Raw genomic sequence first — 19,260 nt, 5'->3', positions numbered from 1 at the left:
CACAACTTGAAATGGACTAGAAATTATCATTGTGCTGCAAAGCTGCCAGGATCCTCACACTTAATGTGTTGCTCTCAATGGTAAAAATAGAGAAAGAAGACGCTTTCTGCAGACGGTCCATGTTTGTGCTTTTTTAATAATACTATTATCTTAATGAGGTCATAGTTTGGTTTGTTATACACTGGAGTTACAAAGGAAATTAAAATAGACTAAAATTCGAATAGCCCACCAATGGTAAACAGTACAGTATTTTTAGGGGGCATTCCTCCCCCAATGAAAGTTGGGTAAGAGGAGTTGAGAGGTCACTGATAGAATGCCTATACATACAGACACATACATACATACCACACAAACATACGATCTGTCAAGCACGCATTCGCACTCTCACACGTATATACTGTACAGAAACAGTCAAAACAATGGAGCGAAAGACAAGATGGAGTTCCACTAAAATCTTCACAAAGCACAAATTCTTCTTATTCCTTTCTCTTGTTCCATACCACTTTCATGACAAATTTGTTTTTTAAATTTGAAAAAAGTAGACATATACTGTAGCATCTCCACGCTGACTTTTAGTTAGGTTGATTCCTCTTTGACGACGAAGTCATCTTTATAGTCAGATAATCAAAAAACACAAGAACAGTTTTGCGAAATTGATGCACAACAATCCCATACATTCTGAAGTTCATGAGTCAAAATTAAATGTTCTTGTGGCAAAAGTACTCCAATCTGGGCCTGTCTGAGTCTCCATTGGAATAGTTCCCACAGGACATTACTGTTTTGTATTATACTTCCTTTATTTGAGTCCATCAGAGTTCTCTGATCACTCTCCAAACGCCAAGATCTTTACTCCATCCTTGCATTTTGTCCAAGAACATTCTAGATACAAGGTTTCTGTTGGATTAGAACATTCCAGGGCCCGGACTGAATCCCATGTCCATGTCACGTGGCCTCATTTGACCTCCCATCATCATTGTCTGCTGTGGGGGGCCACCCATGGCCTGCAGTGACATCATCATGTTAGGTGAGCCGCCAGGGCCTGGGTGAGCCATTTGTCTCCCCTGCATCATCCCTCCCGGGCCCCCAGGGGACATCATCCGGTGCTGGGGGCCCATCATGCCTTGGCCCATGAATCCTGGTGGCCGCATCGAGTTGTGGCCAGGGTTGCCCATTGGCATGTCTTGGGGTCCCATTCCCCCGCCAGGCCCCCCTGGCATCCCCCCCATCCCCTGCATGGACATTCCCATCCTTGGTGGGCCATCACCCATCATGCCCTGCATGGGGAAGCCAGAGGGGTGTGGTGGTTTTCCCCCAGGGTTGTCTCCTCCACCTCGGGGGAAGTAAGAGAGAGTCTGGCTGGGCTTCTCTGAAGGGATTATTCTGGACAGGTCAAACTCAGGAATGCCGGAGGCTCCTGGCCGCATTACCTCATGAAGGTCTGCATCACTGAATCCACCTTGCATGTTGTTGAACTCTGGCCCTCCAGGGGTATTGGGCTTGCACATACCCCCGTCACCCCCTCCCCCATGAGGCATGTTCCCCATCCGTCCTCCCATAGGTCCTCCTTCTCCCTGGAAGCCCATGGGATGGCCAGGAAATCCTTGAGGACCAGGACCATTGTGTGGGGAGAAGGGGCCTTGCTGGGAGGGGGACTGGGTGAGGGGGTATCCTTGGCTCCGGTGAGGGTAACCCATGCGTCCTTGGGGCATCATTTGAGGGTTTGCCATACCAGGGTCTTGGGGATTTGGTGGTATCATCATGCCATGAGGCATCATGCCTGGGCCCATATTAGGGGCATTGGGAGAGGGCATCTGTGGAGGCATGCCATGGGAGAGGGGCTGGGATCCCATTGGATTCATACCCAGAGGGCTGAGGGCAGGCATGGGTCCGGCGTTTCCAGGTCCCATCATACGTGGATTGCCTTGGTGGTTCATTGCCATACCTGTATGTGCAAGAAGAAAAAAAAAATTGATATTTTCAGTACAAAAATATCAAAAAAAGATTAATATAAAATATGATCTAAGGTAGGTGGAATTGAAACTAAAAGTTAAACAAAAAACAAAAAATTTTCAGTTGTATTACCATTATTGTTCACTGAAGGCAGGTTAGGGGAGCGAGCCGGAGGCGAGTCATCATCAGAGCTGGCAACGGTCTTTATGGCATCATGGTAGAGTGGGGTGGAGCTGGGCATTGCAAACTTGGACATGCGTGACATCATGATGGAGAGAGGGTTCTGGGACAATGTTGGCTCAGGGGGTATGGTGTACGGACTACCAGACGGGACGTTGCCTGGGAGGGACATGGAACCAGATGGAGCCCCTGATGAAGGAGGGGCTGAGGGAGGACCGTTACCACCTAGAAGATGAAATGATGAGAAAGAGATGAGATGACAAGGAGATGATAAAACTTAGCAGTCAAGACTTTTCATTCTCTGGCGTTTTCTGATGATATTAGCAATTGTGATACCCCTCGCAATGTGTTTGTTATTTAACCCACTGGGTTATTGTCCAGTGGCCACAAGAGGGAGCCACTGGACCATAACCCACTCAACCCCACCCCTCATACAGATGTGTTAACACATGAGTGATAAACCCCTAATTGACAGCCTCCACATCTATTTTATTTTCAGTTTTTATTTGGTATACTTGTGTTGTTTCAAAGGGTTAAAAGTCAGATTGTTTAAGTCTGATATTTTACATGTGATATTAACAAACACTGAGACCAATACTAAACCTTTAACCAATAGCTAAGTATTCAACACTATTCAACACAACACCATTTACAAGAAAAATTCCAATATTATCTGAATGCAATTTAATAAAAACGCACTATAAAAAAATGGAGAATTAACTACTGAAACAAGAAACAGACAAATGTGCTGATGAACACATAAGGGAAGAAACTTGTACCTTGCTCCATATTCCCCATCATGTTTGGTGAGGTGATACTGAGAGGAGGTTTGCCACCCTGAGGTGGTACTCCAGGACTCTGCATGGGTGGTTTTGGTGAGGAGGCCCATCCTGGGGAGGGGTTAGGAAGAGATGGAGACCTCATATGAACAGGGGAGGCACCTGCTGATCCCATCATGGAGTGGGGGGACTTCATTGGTGCTGAAGCTGGAGGAGCTGGAGGGGCATTGGGGCCTGTGGGACCAGTGAGCATGCCAGCCAGCTGGGACGGTGTCTGAGGGGATTTAAGGTTTCCCGAGGGAGAGCCCATCATGGGGGACTGCACTTGCCTCAGAGGTGGGGACTTGAGTGGGTTGACACTGGGAGAGTTCCCCCCTCCTGCTTGGACATTCAGATCTGGTGGCTTGCGGCCCCTTTGACCTTGTGAAGGGCCACCAGCAGGCGGAAGATGGTTAATACGGCCATTACCTCCTGTTGGTGTAGATCTGTGCTCTGGACCAAAGGCTTGGTCTGTATGTGGACCCCTCATTCCTCCAGGACCCCCTGGGAAAGGCCGCCCAGGCCCCATAGGAAAGTCTCCTGGCTGTGTCTGGTCAGGGAAGACAGGACCCTGCATGGGCCTGCCTTGTGGACCAATGTTCTCCATTGGAGGTCCTCCAGCTCCTCTTATTCTCATCATCTCATCTGGACTCATATTCATGGGAGGATCTCGTAGTTTGGAAGGGTGCATATGAGGTCCTGGCCCAGGGCCAGGACCCATGCCAAACTCAGGACCCATTTCCCTGCCCCCCATTCCCTGGAGCCTAGATGACGGACTCATAGGACCATCACCAGGCATTCTGGGAAACATACCCATGCCGTTACCAGGTTCCATTCCACCTCTTTGATGCCCCATCATCCTTTGCATGTCCATCATCATCCCTGGAGGGATGCCCTTCTCTCCACCCATTCCTTGGTGGAACATTGCTTCTTGGACTGACTGAGGATTGGGGAAACGCTCACCACGACCCCCTGGCCCAGCAAACATTCCCCCAGGTCCTCCAGGGAAGCCTCTTGCATCTCCCATCCGGGGAGGCATCTCGTCAGGCCAGCCCATTCCAGGCCTTGGGGGTCCCTCCATCTCAGGATTCATCATACCAGAGAAGCCAGGCATCCTCTGCATATGTGGGGGCATACCTCTAGGGCCAGGGCCCATGCCCATGCGTTCCTGGTAGTGCTCTGGTGGACCACCTGGTCCTCCCCACATCTCTCCTGGGCCCATCTGGTAGGGAGGTGGGGGCCCTCGCATCATGCCACGTGGACCATGAGGGTGCATCATCATGTCTGGAGGAAGTGGCCGGTGTTGCATTTCTTGTTTCTTCCTCTTCTCTTCGTAAAACTCCTGCTGTAACTTCAACCAAGCAACCTGTTCTGGCGTCATCTGATCGCCTTCTCCACAGCCCCCTGGACCCCCCATATGTGGACCCATTTCATCTTGCGGAAATGGGGGCATGTCCCTGGGACCATGGGGGGGGCCAAAGGGTGGACCTTGTGGACGAGGGCCCCCTGGCCCACCTGGTGGTCCGAGGCTTTGCGATTGTGCCATCATGGCCTGTAGGGGGCCCTGCTCAGACCTCCGGGGTGCACCATCAGGGCCTCCATCGTGGGGTCCACCATGGGACTGTGAGGGCCCAGTTGGTGGGGCATCACGGTCATCAGGGAAAAGCATGCGCTGGATGTCTCGCAAGGTCTGTAGGGAGCGCTGCCGGTGCTCCAACTGTTCTTGGGACAGGCCCTCTGTGTTGGCCTCCATGTTCAGCAGCTCTTGGGCCAGCTGCTGCTGTTGTTGCTGCTGCTGGGGTGTCAGACCTGCTCCACCCGAGCCTCCACCCTGCCCTCCTTCACCTACTGTCGGAGGGTTGAGGCCTGCCTCAGGTTGGGTGACAGGGGCCTGGTCAACTGGAACTGTAGTATTACTGGGGCTACTGCTAGGAAGATTTTTGGATTCCATGCCTGCAGCGGATGAACCTTCCTGCGGAAGAACACCAGATTGGCTCCCTTGGTTTGAAGGCTGGGGTGGGGCTGGCTCTGCCATGCCAGGTAAGGACGGCTTGGATCCAGGCTGGTGGCTCTGATCTTGGGCATGGGATGGTGGCTGCTGGGGAGGCTTGGAGTCATTTCGGTGGGCGCTTCCTGTATTGTTCTTTAACACAGAGGGACAGAAATAGGATTAAGTTATGACACTCTCATGTGATGCTGGTGTATGTAATCTTATGTGTGCAATAAAAAAAGCCTTTTTGAGTCTTTACCAAGAGGAGGTGAGCTTTGTCCTTGCTGTTGGAGATGTTTTTCATGTGGAAGGCAATGATATTTTCTGTATGGCCTGTTAGAACTGCATCAGCTGCCCTGAGAACAAGAAAGCAGACAGGTATCAGTCATTAGATACAATAAGTTTATTCTATATATATACGTATATGTGTGTGTGTGTGTACACAGTGGGCTCGCTAGATGAGTGTGTACTAGATGGGACCACGAAGGTAATCCCAAGGTCAACAGACAAGGCAAACTATTGCACACACACACACACACACACCTTCCCCAACCATCCACATCTTTGATCTATAATTCCTAAAAGAGAATGTTAATCTAAGCCATGTGTATGCTCCCACTGAGAAACGCATATGCTTGTGCAGATACATTAAATGGATTTAAGCTATAACTGGGAAACTTGTGGCAAGGAAGAGAAGAGATGGGTAGCAAGTATCTTAGTGCCATACACACAAACATCTGCAACAAAAATCAAAGAAAACAACAACCACTGATGACAGGGGCACATAGTTATACTTCAGGCAATTGACATTGTTGGTAATTCAATTTAATTTTGACCTTCAATTCCACAAAGGGTTTGTCTGTGGGTGTATGCTTTGCTTATTTGAAAAAAAAAAAAAACCCAACAAAAACAACAACAAAAAAAACCCAACAACAAAGGTCTACATACGGAGATGGTATTAAATTAGCCTGTCAAAACACATTAATATTTAAAACTTGTAGAGATTAACTTTAACTGTAAATACAGATCATTAATGATAACTAAACAACAATGCAAAAACATGTACATATACATGTTATACAAATTCAGGATTTGGATAGAAAATTATGGCTGAGCTAAAAATAATTGGAAGATACTATACTAGCCACAAAAGATAAAAATGGTAACGTCTCAGCTTCCTTACTTGTTGGCCATCTCCGTGGTGAAGACATAAACAAGTTTTGAGCCTGGTTTCTGGCCACTAGAAGGTTCTGTTGTGGAGCCCTGGCCTCCCAGTGTATTGTGGGAGGGTGTGGAGGAGCGACTGAGTCCGGCATTGGAGGTAGAATGTGTGACTGAGTCCTGGGGCTTCACATCACTGGAATTACAGTCTACAGGAAGACAACAGGGACGACCATGACTTTAAGACCAGCACAGGCGTATGGGCAATGTAGTTCTACTGAGGAGCTGTCAAAAGTCAAGCTGATCAGTGGAGGGACTGCTATACATGCTTGGATGCACACGTTAACACACTTACTAAAGAATCCTTTGTCATCTTCGTCACTTTCTCCCCCAGAGCACCAGTCAGCTCCACTGTACGGCTGCCTCCTCTCTGCCACACACATCCTCTTCACCCTGCTACTGTCTGTACACAGACAGACAGACAGACAGACAGACAGACAGAGACAGAGACAAAGACAAAGACAGAGACAGAGACAGACAGACACGCAAAGCCAGCCATCAGTGTGCTTGGGTTTATCAGTTTGAGTGACAATGAGGGACTACAAAGTATATTTTGCAATATGTCCAACTGTTGCCTTCTCTGGGCAGCTTGTGTTGTATACCCAAGAGACAAAAAAAATAACTATGTACAGATATTTTAGTTAAATTTTGCAGTGGTACACAATGAAAGGAACACAACAATTCAACCATGGACTGCAATTAGGAAATATCTGTGCTTTTCCCTCCATTAATCAGGGCTGAATACATTTGATAAACTGCCTCTAGAGGAAATGATTTGTGTATAAGTACCACATGCATAGGAACAATTAACACAATTACTACAGACATGACATTGTTTAAGCACTGTAGCTATTCTTTCTAGCATTCTTTCAGTTCAAAGCATTTCATTACAAACAGATATAACCATCAGTAACAAAGTATGAAAGCACAGCTGCTAATTTCTCTCCTAAAAACACCATAAAGAAAACATCTGGCAGGAATAAAAAAAACGAAAATTTAAAATAGTCTCCGAGATTCAAATTCATACTGTCAAGCTTCAAGATTGACTTTGGCATTTGACAAGGACTATTCAAAAATTTCTGACCCCAGCTACCAGTTGAACATTAGATAGTCTGACAACAATGAGTACTGGCTACGGTGGTTCTTACCTTTTTCTTCACTGGTGGGTGTGCCGCTCTCTGGTTGTTCAAAGGACTCCACTGAGGTGCTTCTCTCCCTTTTGACTTTAACCTTGGAGCTTGGGCCAGAGGTCAGGCCCTGGCCATTCTTCAGCCCCATGCCCCCTGCCACATTCTGAGCCCCTTTAGTGCCCAGGGTCTTGGGATCACAGGGTGAGGGCTGTGATTGGCTGCCAGTGCTCCCTGGTTTCCCCTGGTTGGGCATTTTAGAGTCCATCTGGGTGGCAGTGGAGGGGGACATGACAGGAGGTGATCGTACCATGGCCTCCGTCTTAGGTTTAGGGCTGACGGACAAAGGATAGAGAAAAAGATCACAGGCAAACTTAATACATTTATACTGTGCATTAAGAGAAGAACAAAAAGGCATTTCTGTTTTATTAAAACAATGCTAAACGACTGATATATTATTTAACACTTGTTAAATGGACAATTTAACACTTGTTATGTATGTGCATGCAAATGTTATGTTTTGTCTTCCTACATATATTTGTGACCTTATTTCTACTTATGAAACACACACAACAATGGGGAAATGGGGCATATCAAGCAAAAAGCCTGGGGCTTGAAGTCCGGTTACCCAGTAATCATGCTCTAGAATTGGGCACAAGCCAAACAAGGGGAGGTACATACTGAGGCAGCTGGTTATCCATGAAGTCTGATATCCCCCAGCTCCCCTCTAGAACATGTACCCTTTTTACCCAATGTGGCGCCCAGGAAAAGTGGTTATTGTTCTTTTTGCCCCCCCCTTGCAACCATAATACACAATGTCATTATGACATTTAACAGTTGGCAAAGACGTCTATGAACATAAGATAAGGTAACCGCTATTGGGAATTCAAGGCACACAGTTAAACCTGAAGGAACAGAGTGTAGAGAGACAGACCATCTACAAAGGACTGCTGCTTCCTAGTTAGAACAGTTCAGTTCAGGCAAGCAGGACACATCCAACTGGCAGAGAACTCCCTTACCACACCCTAATCTCTTTCTCTGTCTCTCTCTCCTTCATATACACACACACACACACACACACACACACACACACACACACACACACACACACACACACACACACACACACACACACACACACACACACTTTGTACAAGTAGCATGAAACAAATGCCAACATGTCCAAAAAGCACAGCCACAGCCTAGCACACTGTATGTACATACACATAGACACACAGCTAGTAGAAAAGAAGGCAAAGCCAGAATTTTGGCAGTCCAGACAGCCGTTTCCCGAGGCTCCAGAACCATGAGTCAGCAGGGAAAACTTCCAAGCTCAGTGTACTCCCTGACCCCAGAACAGCTCTGGATCACACATCAAGACCTTTCAGGTAAAATAATGGAATGGAGAAGCTGATCTTAGATCTGCATTACACCTGACCTACACTTGTGTTCTAAAACACTCGGGCAAGGCCAAAGTGACGTTCTCAGGTTTGTGTCCATTTAATCACATTGTCAAGACTTAGTTTCACTACTGATCACAAGCCATGTACACACACTCCGTAACAACTTGCCATGGCTCTCCGATAGCTAGATAGTTGACACCGACACTTTAAAACAAGCAGGTCTCAGCCTTGCCCCTTTGTGTGTGGAGATTGCACGTTCTCCTCAAATTTACATGGGTTTTCTCCAGGTCACCTGGTTCCCCTCCCATATTAAAAAAGTGCATGTTAGGTAATATAAAGCCTTATGCCACTAACCAAACCACCCGTCCTAGAAATGGTTGCTCACTGTATTTAAATGGTTGGGATGGGTAAAATTTCCCCACAAGGATTAATAAAATATGACAAAAAATGCTGTATAAGGGCCGTGGTTGAGGTCTGTAAACTTGCTCCTGTTCAGCTTTTTCAAAATTCAAAACTCAGCATATTATGCACCTTGCTACTGGTAAGATATGAGTTTTCACAACATACCAAACAATGGCATGAGGGATGCACCGATCACTCTGCAACCAATCATGTCACCCAAAAAACTGCTTAGATTGTCATCTGTATTTGGCTGAACTGTGAGAGTTTTTATTGTCACAGAAAATGGGCACATGCATTTTTTAAGTATCCTCAGTGTTTCCAACTTCCGAGCGAGACCTGGTTATTCCATTTCATTTTGTTTTGAACAAAGGGTTGAGTGTTGTATTTCTCTCTTCCCAACTGATAAACACTGGTAGTTTATTCATTTTTGATATTGTGTAATGATTTTTTTAATTACTTGAAAAAGGGTTATGTACTGGACAGAAGCTTGTTCTTCCCCAATTAAGTCTGTTTATATGTTATTGATGTGGAACAATGCAACTTAGTGGTTCAGTCATCAACTGTTAGTAGTACATAACAACACTGAAGGAAACATAAAGCAGATGAAACTTTTACTTCTGCTTGGCGTGCAGTTAAAAATGCTGTGCTGCTGATCATAGACAGTCTGGAGAAAGGCACAATTTCAATCAACATTCAGATCACTTTTTGGCTGATTAGGCTTTTAAAACAATCACTGGGATCTCTCGCGGTTATACGTGCTGTATAACGGTATCACTGTATTAGACCCACATGTTTTCACCTCACCTCTGTGTGTTGGTGGACGGGGAGTTCTTTAGCCTATTGGAGTGCATTGATGGGGCTCCTAGGACTACAGAACAGGGTGGAGTGATGAGCTGGTGAGGACTGCCTGTGTGTGTGAGCGGCGCCTTTGCTCGCACGTTCCTTGAGCCAGGAACAGGATTCCCGATGTTTGAGAGGTTTCCCCGACCGTCCTTGGCCTCCTCTCGCTCTTTCTTCCCTCGCTCCTTCTTACTGAAATGTGTCGCTGCTGTACCTGCCGCCGCTGGCCTCTCCTCTTGGACCTCCAACATTCTCTCTATGTCCTTGTCTGTGTGTGTGTCTGTGTGTGTGTGTGTGTGTGTGTCTGTGTGTGTGTGTGTGTGTGTGTGTGTGTGTGTGTGTGTGTGTGTGTGTGTGTGTGTGAGTGAGAGAGAGAGAAAGTGTGTAAAAGCAATAACAATAGTCCAGGAGTCTTTTCTTGTTCGGTGTGTATTTATGAAATTCCCCCAAGGGGGCTTTCAATGGCCCTTGGGCACACTGTTGAGAGAAAAGAAGAAAAAAGACAGTTAACAAAACTGAAAAAGGGGGCCATAGTCTGACCAAACTTAAGCAACGCTCCACCGAAAATCTTCTTAGTATCATTCTACCAGTGTAGGCTTGAAAGGAGACACAGTTGTTTATAATAAAAGAAAAAAAACTTGACACTTCAATAGAGCGTAGCCATTGTTTATGTTACTAGTAACAACTGCTTTTCCTGTTATGACCAGTCAAAATATCTGCTATGAAAAACACCTATGGTGCTAAGTTTTCACAGTATATATAAAGTATCAAAAGGTTCATAGAAACTTATCAAAACTCTACTGTAGCATAATCTCCATTTACATTGTTCAGTGTGCTTAGTATGACAAGTGACCAACATCAACAGCTAACGGCAGAACATAAGCAGGGTATTGAACAACATTTTGGCAAAAACGTGTTCAGCGTTATAAGTATACTAAGAATGGAAAACTGCCACTTTACAACAGCCACCTTTCAACCCTCCACTCATTCTTTGGAGCTAGAGTGATAAAATTGGCCAATATTAGCTTATTGTAGATACACCATATCAGTGTACATGCTGGACAATAAGTAACAAGAAACTGCAGCTAGATATTTACTGTATATATGAGGTCAACTAGAAACAGTGTCACCATTACATAGTTTGTCCACCAGAGAGCATTAACAAGCTTATTTTTCAATCGCAAAATGTCCCACTCAGTAAATATCTTGGTTTTTCTTCAAAAAATGGAATTTAAGGGATTCTTAGCCAAAATATTTGTTTGTTATGCGTTTATGTAAAAAAAAAAAAAAAAAAATCCAATATCAGTCAAGTCACATCAATATAAGTGTGGTGGTGGAATGGGATAGGTAGTATTGTGGTCCAAACCAACCAACCACTGTGTGTTTCTCTTTGTGTGTGTTTTGGTGAGTGAGCATGAGAACTGCGTGAGAATCCTGTTCGAAAGAGCAGCCCAGTCAGTCAGATTACATTGTCATCCTGAAAATATTTAGGAGCTCTTCCAAAACACTCAACATTGTAACTGGCTCCAGAGTTCCCCCTGGGGAGAGGGAGGTGGAGTGTTTGGGGGGTTTCGAGGGGTGTCACTGGGAACCAGACAAATACACTGACTCCAGCTACAGCAGCAATACTCTAGTCTCTCACTGGTCTACAGGAGAGGTGATTTACAACTCTCAGGGCCACAGATCACTACTGCTCATGAGCAGAAGCTGGCTTCTACACAAGAATAGAGAGGGGCGAAGAACAGCCTTGTGTATCCAAATTACAAGTGGAGGCTATAAGGGGCTGATTGTTGAATGCTGAGCTAGTTATTTGGCTGCGTATTTATTTACAACAGAGCTGCTTGAAAGAACTCCATTTTAAGTGAAGTGACATGTTTTCTATTTTGCGATGCAACATGCTTTGATACGTAACTGTGGAAAGAAGAAACAACACACAATTACTCGAGTAATTCTACAGCTGTGATGTACAGCACACAGAAATTAATTTGAAATTTTATACAAGAACTTTTGCTCCAACTTTATATCTAACATTAAAAGTATAACATTTACTAGTATTACTGCCCTGTTATTTCTAGTTTGGATTTTTGTTAGTGCATAGTTTGGATTATGAGACAGAATATAATGTACGAGGGAGAACGAGATTAAAGGGTGTCAAAAACAGAGATGCATTTTGATTTTACTCTTAACTGTTATTTGCTCATCAAAGTGAAGCGCTGGCTTGTGTAAGTCACAGTGTAAAAAAAAAAAAAAGCTGCCAGAGAACTGCTCTGAACCATAACACTGTCAACTTTGGCATGCAGGATTTTAAGCTTTTGCCAAAGACAGGGAATCAAAAATGGACAATGTGGACAAAAGTCCTAACTCCTTACAAGACACATTTGAGAAGTGAGGATTAAGTGGCTGACAGACATCATCTATTATATTTACATCATATCAGTTTGGGGGAAGCTTTTGTACAAAGCAACTTACAAAAAATTCCCTCGATCTCCGTGGGAGCAATACAAAGATATGATCAAAAACATAACTAACTGCATACCTCCCTCCCCAACAAACTAAGAGAAACTTTAGTGCTGTAGTACACATGCTTAAAGTTTTATGTTTTTTTTAATCAGAAAATGCTAGTGCTCAGTGTTAACGCCCGTGGTATGTTTTAAATTAACTACTTCATATGTACCGTCCAATCATATCTGATTGGAAAAAGTGTTTATAGCTGTTCAGAATGGCCACACTCAAAGATGAGATGAAACTCTTCAACTCTAGTATGAAATGGGCATGATTGTCAGTTTTGGAAAGTTACAAATATTGTTGGATGCAGCCTCTATTCAGACTTCAGAAAGGTGTGGGGGGAGGAATATCAGATGCTGTTTAACCATCCAATAAGCACTTCGTTTGAAGCATAGTGGCGCTTTTAGCATGGGCTGTCTAGGTGTATTTAAAAGTTAGTTTTCCGGCCTGCTGTGGATTGATGTGGTTGGACAGTGACTCTTCTGTCCTGACTTTAGTGGGGAGTTGATTCCTCCACTATGAGTCGAGGACAGAAGAGCCTTGACTGAGATAAGCGACATGGCACACAACGGTCCAGAGACACCAGCAGAATCAATTTGAAAATCTGTTCAGTTTGCTGAACTTTCTTCGCTCTTTGTCAAAGAACCAGCCTCCTACCTCATTCAGCCCTAACTAGCATGTATGCCCTCAAACGGTGTTATCTAAACCTAAATCCCAATCATACATAGATGCGTGTAATGTGAGTATGTGCACGCACACAGAAACTAACAGCAGGACCTGTCAATCACCTGTTCCCCCCTAACATATGCTAATGAGACACTAATTGGGTACCTTTGCTGACATGACTGTCATAAGGAATGCACTGACACACATAAAAACACATCAGGCATGCACGCTGCAGCCAGCCACACTCACACACACAACAAAGCAACGTAGAGATTTCTCTTCCTCCATCTCCAGTATAGACGCTGAACTGTCTATCACAGCACCCGCGAGGAGCTGCAGTGCATGCAAGTTAATGGGAAAACAGTATAATGAGGCTTTAAAATTGAGCTTTTTGCCTCTGATATAAATATGAGGTTCCACATGAAAAGAGGGCAGAAAATAGTTCAATTCAATTAGATTTGGGTTTTCCAATGCGGGTGGCACTAAAAGGGAGCATTTCATTTCATGCTTATGTAACAGTCATCGTACGCTGGCTGAGTGCAGTGTAGAGAGTAGACCCTTCCCAGCTATGTCACCCAAATTCCTCTGAGGGGGAGAAGGGAGGATTTATACCATTGTAGTATCCACTGGTATATTCCACTGTTAAGGAGTGGAATCAACAGGAGAGGAACCCTGACCTTGCTGCCAACCTAGTCCACTAGATTAAATTTTTAATGCAACAATCCTACAAAGACATTATTTTAAAAAGAAGGGATAAAAAAAAAACAAGTGCAAATACACATACCATCTCACTTCCCTCATCTCACCCCTGCTGTTGGCTGTAGAAGGGCCTGCTGATGTTTCAGTCTTATTTATGCAAATCCCATTTTGCAGTTCAGTCACAATGGAGTATTGCTCTCTCCTTCTCGCTCTCTAGCTCCCCTACCCGCTCTCCGTCTGCTCAGCCCCCATCTCAAGAATTTCTTTAGCCCATTTTTTGTTTAGGGCAATATCAGAAACATTATTTTCACCTCTCTTTGCAGATTTCTGCAAGAATATAAAGAAACTCATTGCCATCAGGAAGGAACTGTGCAGTCTGAAGAAGCTGCAGCCAGCTCTGTCAAACAGAAAACCCTTTCGAATGCCTTACACAAGGGCACAACTTACATGTACCCGATTTAAATCACTATGTATGCAGTCTCAAGTCAAAGCCTTGCAACAGAAACCCAATGAAAGAGGACTTCATAATCTAATAGGTCTAAGGTAGGCTACTAGTCTTAAATATTGCCTCAAATTCTGTTCTGAAAATGCAACACTAAGGTAATTTTTTAACACTTAACTCTTCTTTGGCCTTACAAAGGCTGAGTCAAACTATTTCAAACATTTGCTTTCAAAGATTGGACAAATACAAAAATTGAGGTAAGCTGAGGAACTTTGATTGAAAAGAAGCCGCAGGTGGAAATTATGGGATAATGGCACATTGAATTTCGATACTTTTCAAAAATCCTCATGAGTGAATGCTTTAACGCTATCATCAGTGTCTTGAGAGCAAATGTAACGGGACAAAAAGATGGAAACAACAGTCAAGTCTGCCTGCGAGGTACTACTGTGTGTTTTTGCTTCTGGATTTAATCTTATGATGTGAACTATGAGTTTTACCTAATGAGGGCCTGAGGACTGAAGCATAAAATAAAGTTAGTACAAATGATTGACAGCGTGCCGGGGTTTTTGATCGGATGCACCTGTATATAAAACCTTCTGGTTTGCAAGAACTTTGTAGTAATTGTTATGATCAAACAACTGAAATGACCTTTTCTTAGATAACGGAATCATAAATTCAGTTTTGCAGCAACATTGAGCTGAAGCCAGAAAACATTAGAGACTGGTTGTACAGAAACAACAGAGACTTAACAACAAACCAAGAGTGTATTGCATTGCAGACTGGTGTATTTTATTGTTTACAAATTACAAAATAAAAAGCACCAATTTGTATGAAATCTAAATGTTACAACTATTATTTCTTCATTCTTAAGTAATAAAGGCTAGCTTTAAATGTACAACTATTAAACATACACCAATACTGAAAACAATACAATAGGTTTAATTTTTATTTTCATGATCAATTAATCTGCCAATACTTATTTTTTCTATTAATTGATTAATCATGGTCTATAAAATGTCAGACAGCCTGAGGTGACGTATTCTTTTAGTTTGTTTGATTCGAAATGTTCAAAACCCATGGATATTCAGTTTATTATCATATATGACTAAGACAAATTACATCCTGTCGATTAATTTTCTGTCTTTGGACTAACTGATTAATCAACTAATCTTTGCAGCTCTAAATTTCAGTATATAATCACTGAAAGGCTAATATGATCCAGTATTTAATTCTGCAGTATTATATTAATTAAAAAAAGCACAGTAATTCCTTGTACATAACAGGTTTCTTATACAACTAGTTCCTACATATACCTGCCTGGCTGCTAGTGAGGCATATGCTAACTACAGACAGAACTAGAAAAGCACTCAGTAGAGCGCATACCTCCGGCCAAGGCCAATGTCAAACAACATACACCAGACTTCAGAGAAAAATATACAAATTTGTAGTTAATAATCTGGATCCTCCCCCATATTTAATGGGGTTCTTCCCTGGCCTATACCCCATCCCTCCACCAAGTTTGGTGCAAATCGGTTCAGTACTTTTTGCATAATCCTGCTGACAAATAAACAAACAAACAAACCAACAAACAGACACGGATGAAGACATAACCTCCTTGGCGGAGGTAACAAACAACATTAACTTTACTTAAAAGGTATAATCAGCAATTCTAATACAATACACTTTGTCAAATTTAGTGAATATCTCCTCAAGGTCCGCTAGCTGTCTGTTCTGTGTGTGCTAAAAAAAAAAAAAACTAAAAAAAAACTACACTGTGTTCCTACACAGCCCTGGCTCTGTAAATGGGAAACAAACATAGTAGCTCAAACAAAGCGACACAACACTATTCCAGCCAATCAGCAACAGGGGGCGCTCATGCTTGTGTACGGGACAAGAGAAAGAAGGAGAACGGGGTAAATGGGGGTAAAGGGGACAGTGGGAGCGAGAGACAGTAAATCTGGTGCATGCTAATGGATAGTGCCAAATTAATGATTACCAGGGGAAGGAGAAGGAGCAGTCTACCCTTCCATTGCCATCAGACCGTGCAGAGTTTTGAATGGGATTTATTGGGACTGCAGAAGAGAAACGGGCGGAGACATTAAGGCGAGTGCATGGAAGGAACATCTACCCAGCGGCGGCGTGATGGCATCATACAGTCCACAACATATCACATCGTCAATAAAGAGAGATGGCTGAGGAACAGCCAAAGCGAAGAATGTCAGAAGAACAAAAATTGAAAAAGAAGTGCTATGATCAGGTGAGGGCATAGGGCACCTTTGAGAGTTGAAAGGCATGAAGACGGATTCGGGGGTTGTTCTGTTTCTGCTTGACTGGTGGGTAACATTAGTTTTGTTTTTCACAGAGCCAACAGCAAATTGTCTTGTCCCCTTTGCTAATGTTTGGGATAGCTAATCCCAACTGGTTGGTTAGCAAGAAGGTACCCATGTGACATTTGTGTGTCACCCCCAGAAATTTATCTTACTTTCTAGTTCGCCAAAATATGGTGGTGGTGTGATGTTTGCTATAGTGGCGGGAGAATAGTGAGTATTGCTGTCTGGAGCAGGTTTGCTTGGTCTGGGAAACTGTCTCATCCTCTCTGCATGTTAGATTTGCAGCAGCAAGCATAGTGACAGTTTGCTGTCTTGTTGCTCTATATCAATGTATTTGTCCATAAAACTTGTTAAGGGTTGTATAGCCATGAAGCCCTAAAAGCAAAAGTTTGCTGCATAATGCAAAATGCTATGCCAGGCAACGTTACATTACACACACATACATACACACATACATACATACATATATATACGTACACACACACACGTATACGTACACACGCACACACACACACACACACACACACACACGTACACACACACACACGTATACGTACACACACACACACACGCACACACGTATACGTACACACACACACGTATACGTGCACACACATTCTCACACACGTATACGCACACACACACGTATACGTACACACACATTCTCACACACGCACACACGTATACGTACACACACATTCTCACACACGCACACACGTATACGTACACACACACACACACACACACACGCATACGTACACACACACACGCACACACACACACACACACACGTACACACACACACACACGTACACACACACACACACGTGAGCACGCACACACACACGTATACGCACACACACACGCACACACGTATACGTACACACACACGTATACGTACACACACACACGTACACACACACGTATACGTACACACACATTCTCACACACACACACACACACACGTATACGTACACACACATTCTCACACACACACACGTATACGTACACACACATTCTCACACACACACACACACACACACGTATACGTACACACACATTCTCACACACACACACACACGATACTACACACACATTCTCACACACACACACACGTATACGTACACACACATTCTCACACACACACACACACGTATACGTACACACGCATTCTCACACACACACACACACGAATACGTACACACACACACACACGATAATGCACACACACATTCTCACACACACACACACACACGAAAACGCACACACACACACACACACACACACACACACACACACACGTATACACACACACACACACACACACACACACACACGTACACACACACACACACACACACACACACACACACGTACACACACACACACACACACACACACACACACACACACACACACACACACACACACACACACACCTGTCAGACAGCCCACGGAACCCTTGCTGAGGAAGCACCTGCATGCTCACCTGTTGAGGTGACCTACTGAGGGCACTATCCCAACATGCCACACCCTGCAGATAGCACTCATGACTCGCTTGGTACACTCAGAATGTGAGGAATGCTGAGTGTCACTAAAGATAGAGCTTGGACACCATGGACGTAACATTTGACTTAATACATCTACTGTGATAGGAAGGACACTCTCACAAGTATGACTAAACTCCTGTTTCTACTGAAACCAAGCTGAACAAATATTTATAAAGAACATTTAAACTTTTCCGCATTCTCCAAACTCTTAACTGCTCCCGAAGTGCAATAGCTATCCATCTCCATCCTTCTCCACCCAGGTTCTGTCTTCTGTTCACTGTAGTCTGCGTTAGTCTTCCCCTCTCACTCACTCTGTTACCCCCAGTCTCAGCTGTCTCTCCACTGGTTTGTCTGTCCTGCATTTATACAACGACCCTCACCACTCCACCATCCTCGGTTCATCCTTTCCTCTGGTTGGCAGATGATGCCCCTCCATCCCCAGGGAGGCGACATGTGTGTAATGTCACATTTTGTCATATCATATCGTGGTGACAGAAGCCTTGCCGTGTCTATCACAATGATGGAAGAGGCAATGAAAACAGGAGGATGGGAAAGGGGTGTGATACAAATATACCCGTAGGAGGAAGGGGGGTTATTACACAAGTCGAGCTCTTCACTGAGAGTATGGGTGGGTGTCTGTCTCTCAGACACACGCACACACACACACACAGCTGACTCACTAGTGACACATCTGCTGGTGTAGCCTGGGCACAGTGCCATGTGTGGCGGCCAGCTCCAGCAGCAGGACTGGCACTCAGCACTCCGGCCTGCTCTGATCTCCGTCACACACTCTTCACCCTGCACTTCCATCTCTGTCCATCTGCCCCCTGTATCTCTGGCTGAGTGGGTGTGTCTTCTTCACACACACACACACACACACACACACACACACACACACACACACCTTTCCACTCAAAACCAGACAAAGGGACTTGGTAACTGGTAATAATGTGCCATTATTTCACTGACACAACAAGCGTAGTTGCAAATTAGGTTATGTGCCAGTATCTAATGCGACGAGTACTGTTGCCAAAAATATCATGGTAAAAATTATTTCATGACATTTCATACTTTCCTGAAATGCGGCTATTAGTGCCAAATACAGTACAATTGTTTCACGCACCATTTTTCTTTGGA

General features: G+C 44.3%; 1 protein-coding gene across 3 annotated transcripts in view; it reads right to left on the bottom strand.

Moving 5' to 3' along the window:
* Positions 1-118: 118 nt before the first annotated feature.
* bcl9 (BCL9 transcription coactivator) overlaps positions 119-19,260 on the bottom strand; it is a 30,379-nt gene continuing 11,237 nt past the window's right edge. For all 3 annotated transcript variants that reach the window (XM_040148047.1, XM_040148046.1, XM_040148049.1), the window contains exons 3-10: positions 9,896-10,408; positions 7,308-7,621; positions 6,455-6,562; positions 6,122-6,308; positions 5,198-5,294; positions 2,910-5,091; positions 2,083-2,355; positions 119-1,942 (exon numbers count right to left, since the gene is read on the bottom strand). In XM_040148047.1, coding sequence (XP_040003981.1) covers positions 903-1,942; positions 2,083-2,355; positions 2,910-5,091; positions 5,198-5,294; positions 6,122-6,308; positions 6,455-6,562; positions 7,308-7,621; positions 9,896-10,182 — 4,488 coding nt within the window. In that variant the 5' untranslated portion in view covers positions 10,183-10,408 and the 3' untranslated portion in view covers positions 119-902. The remainder of the gene's footprint in view (positions 1,943-2,082; positions 2,356-2,909; positions 5,092-5,197; positions 5,295-6,121; positions 6,309-6,454; positions 6,563-7,307; positions 7,622-9,895; positions 10,409-19,260) is intronic.

The sequence above is a fragment of the Xiphias gladius genome, chromosome 16, assembly GCF_016859285.1.
Source record: "Xiphias gladius isolate SHS-SW01 ecotype Sanya breed wild chromosome 16, ASM1685928v1, whole genome shotgun sequence".
NCBI lineage: Eukaryota > Metazoa > Chordata > Actinopteri > Istiophoriformes > Xiphiidae > Xiphias > Xiphias gladius.
This window is presented reverse-complemented; position numbering and strand designations above follow the sequence as displayed.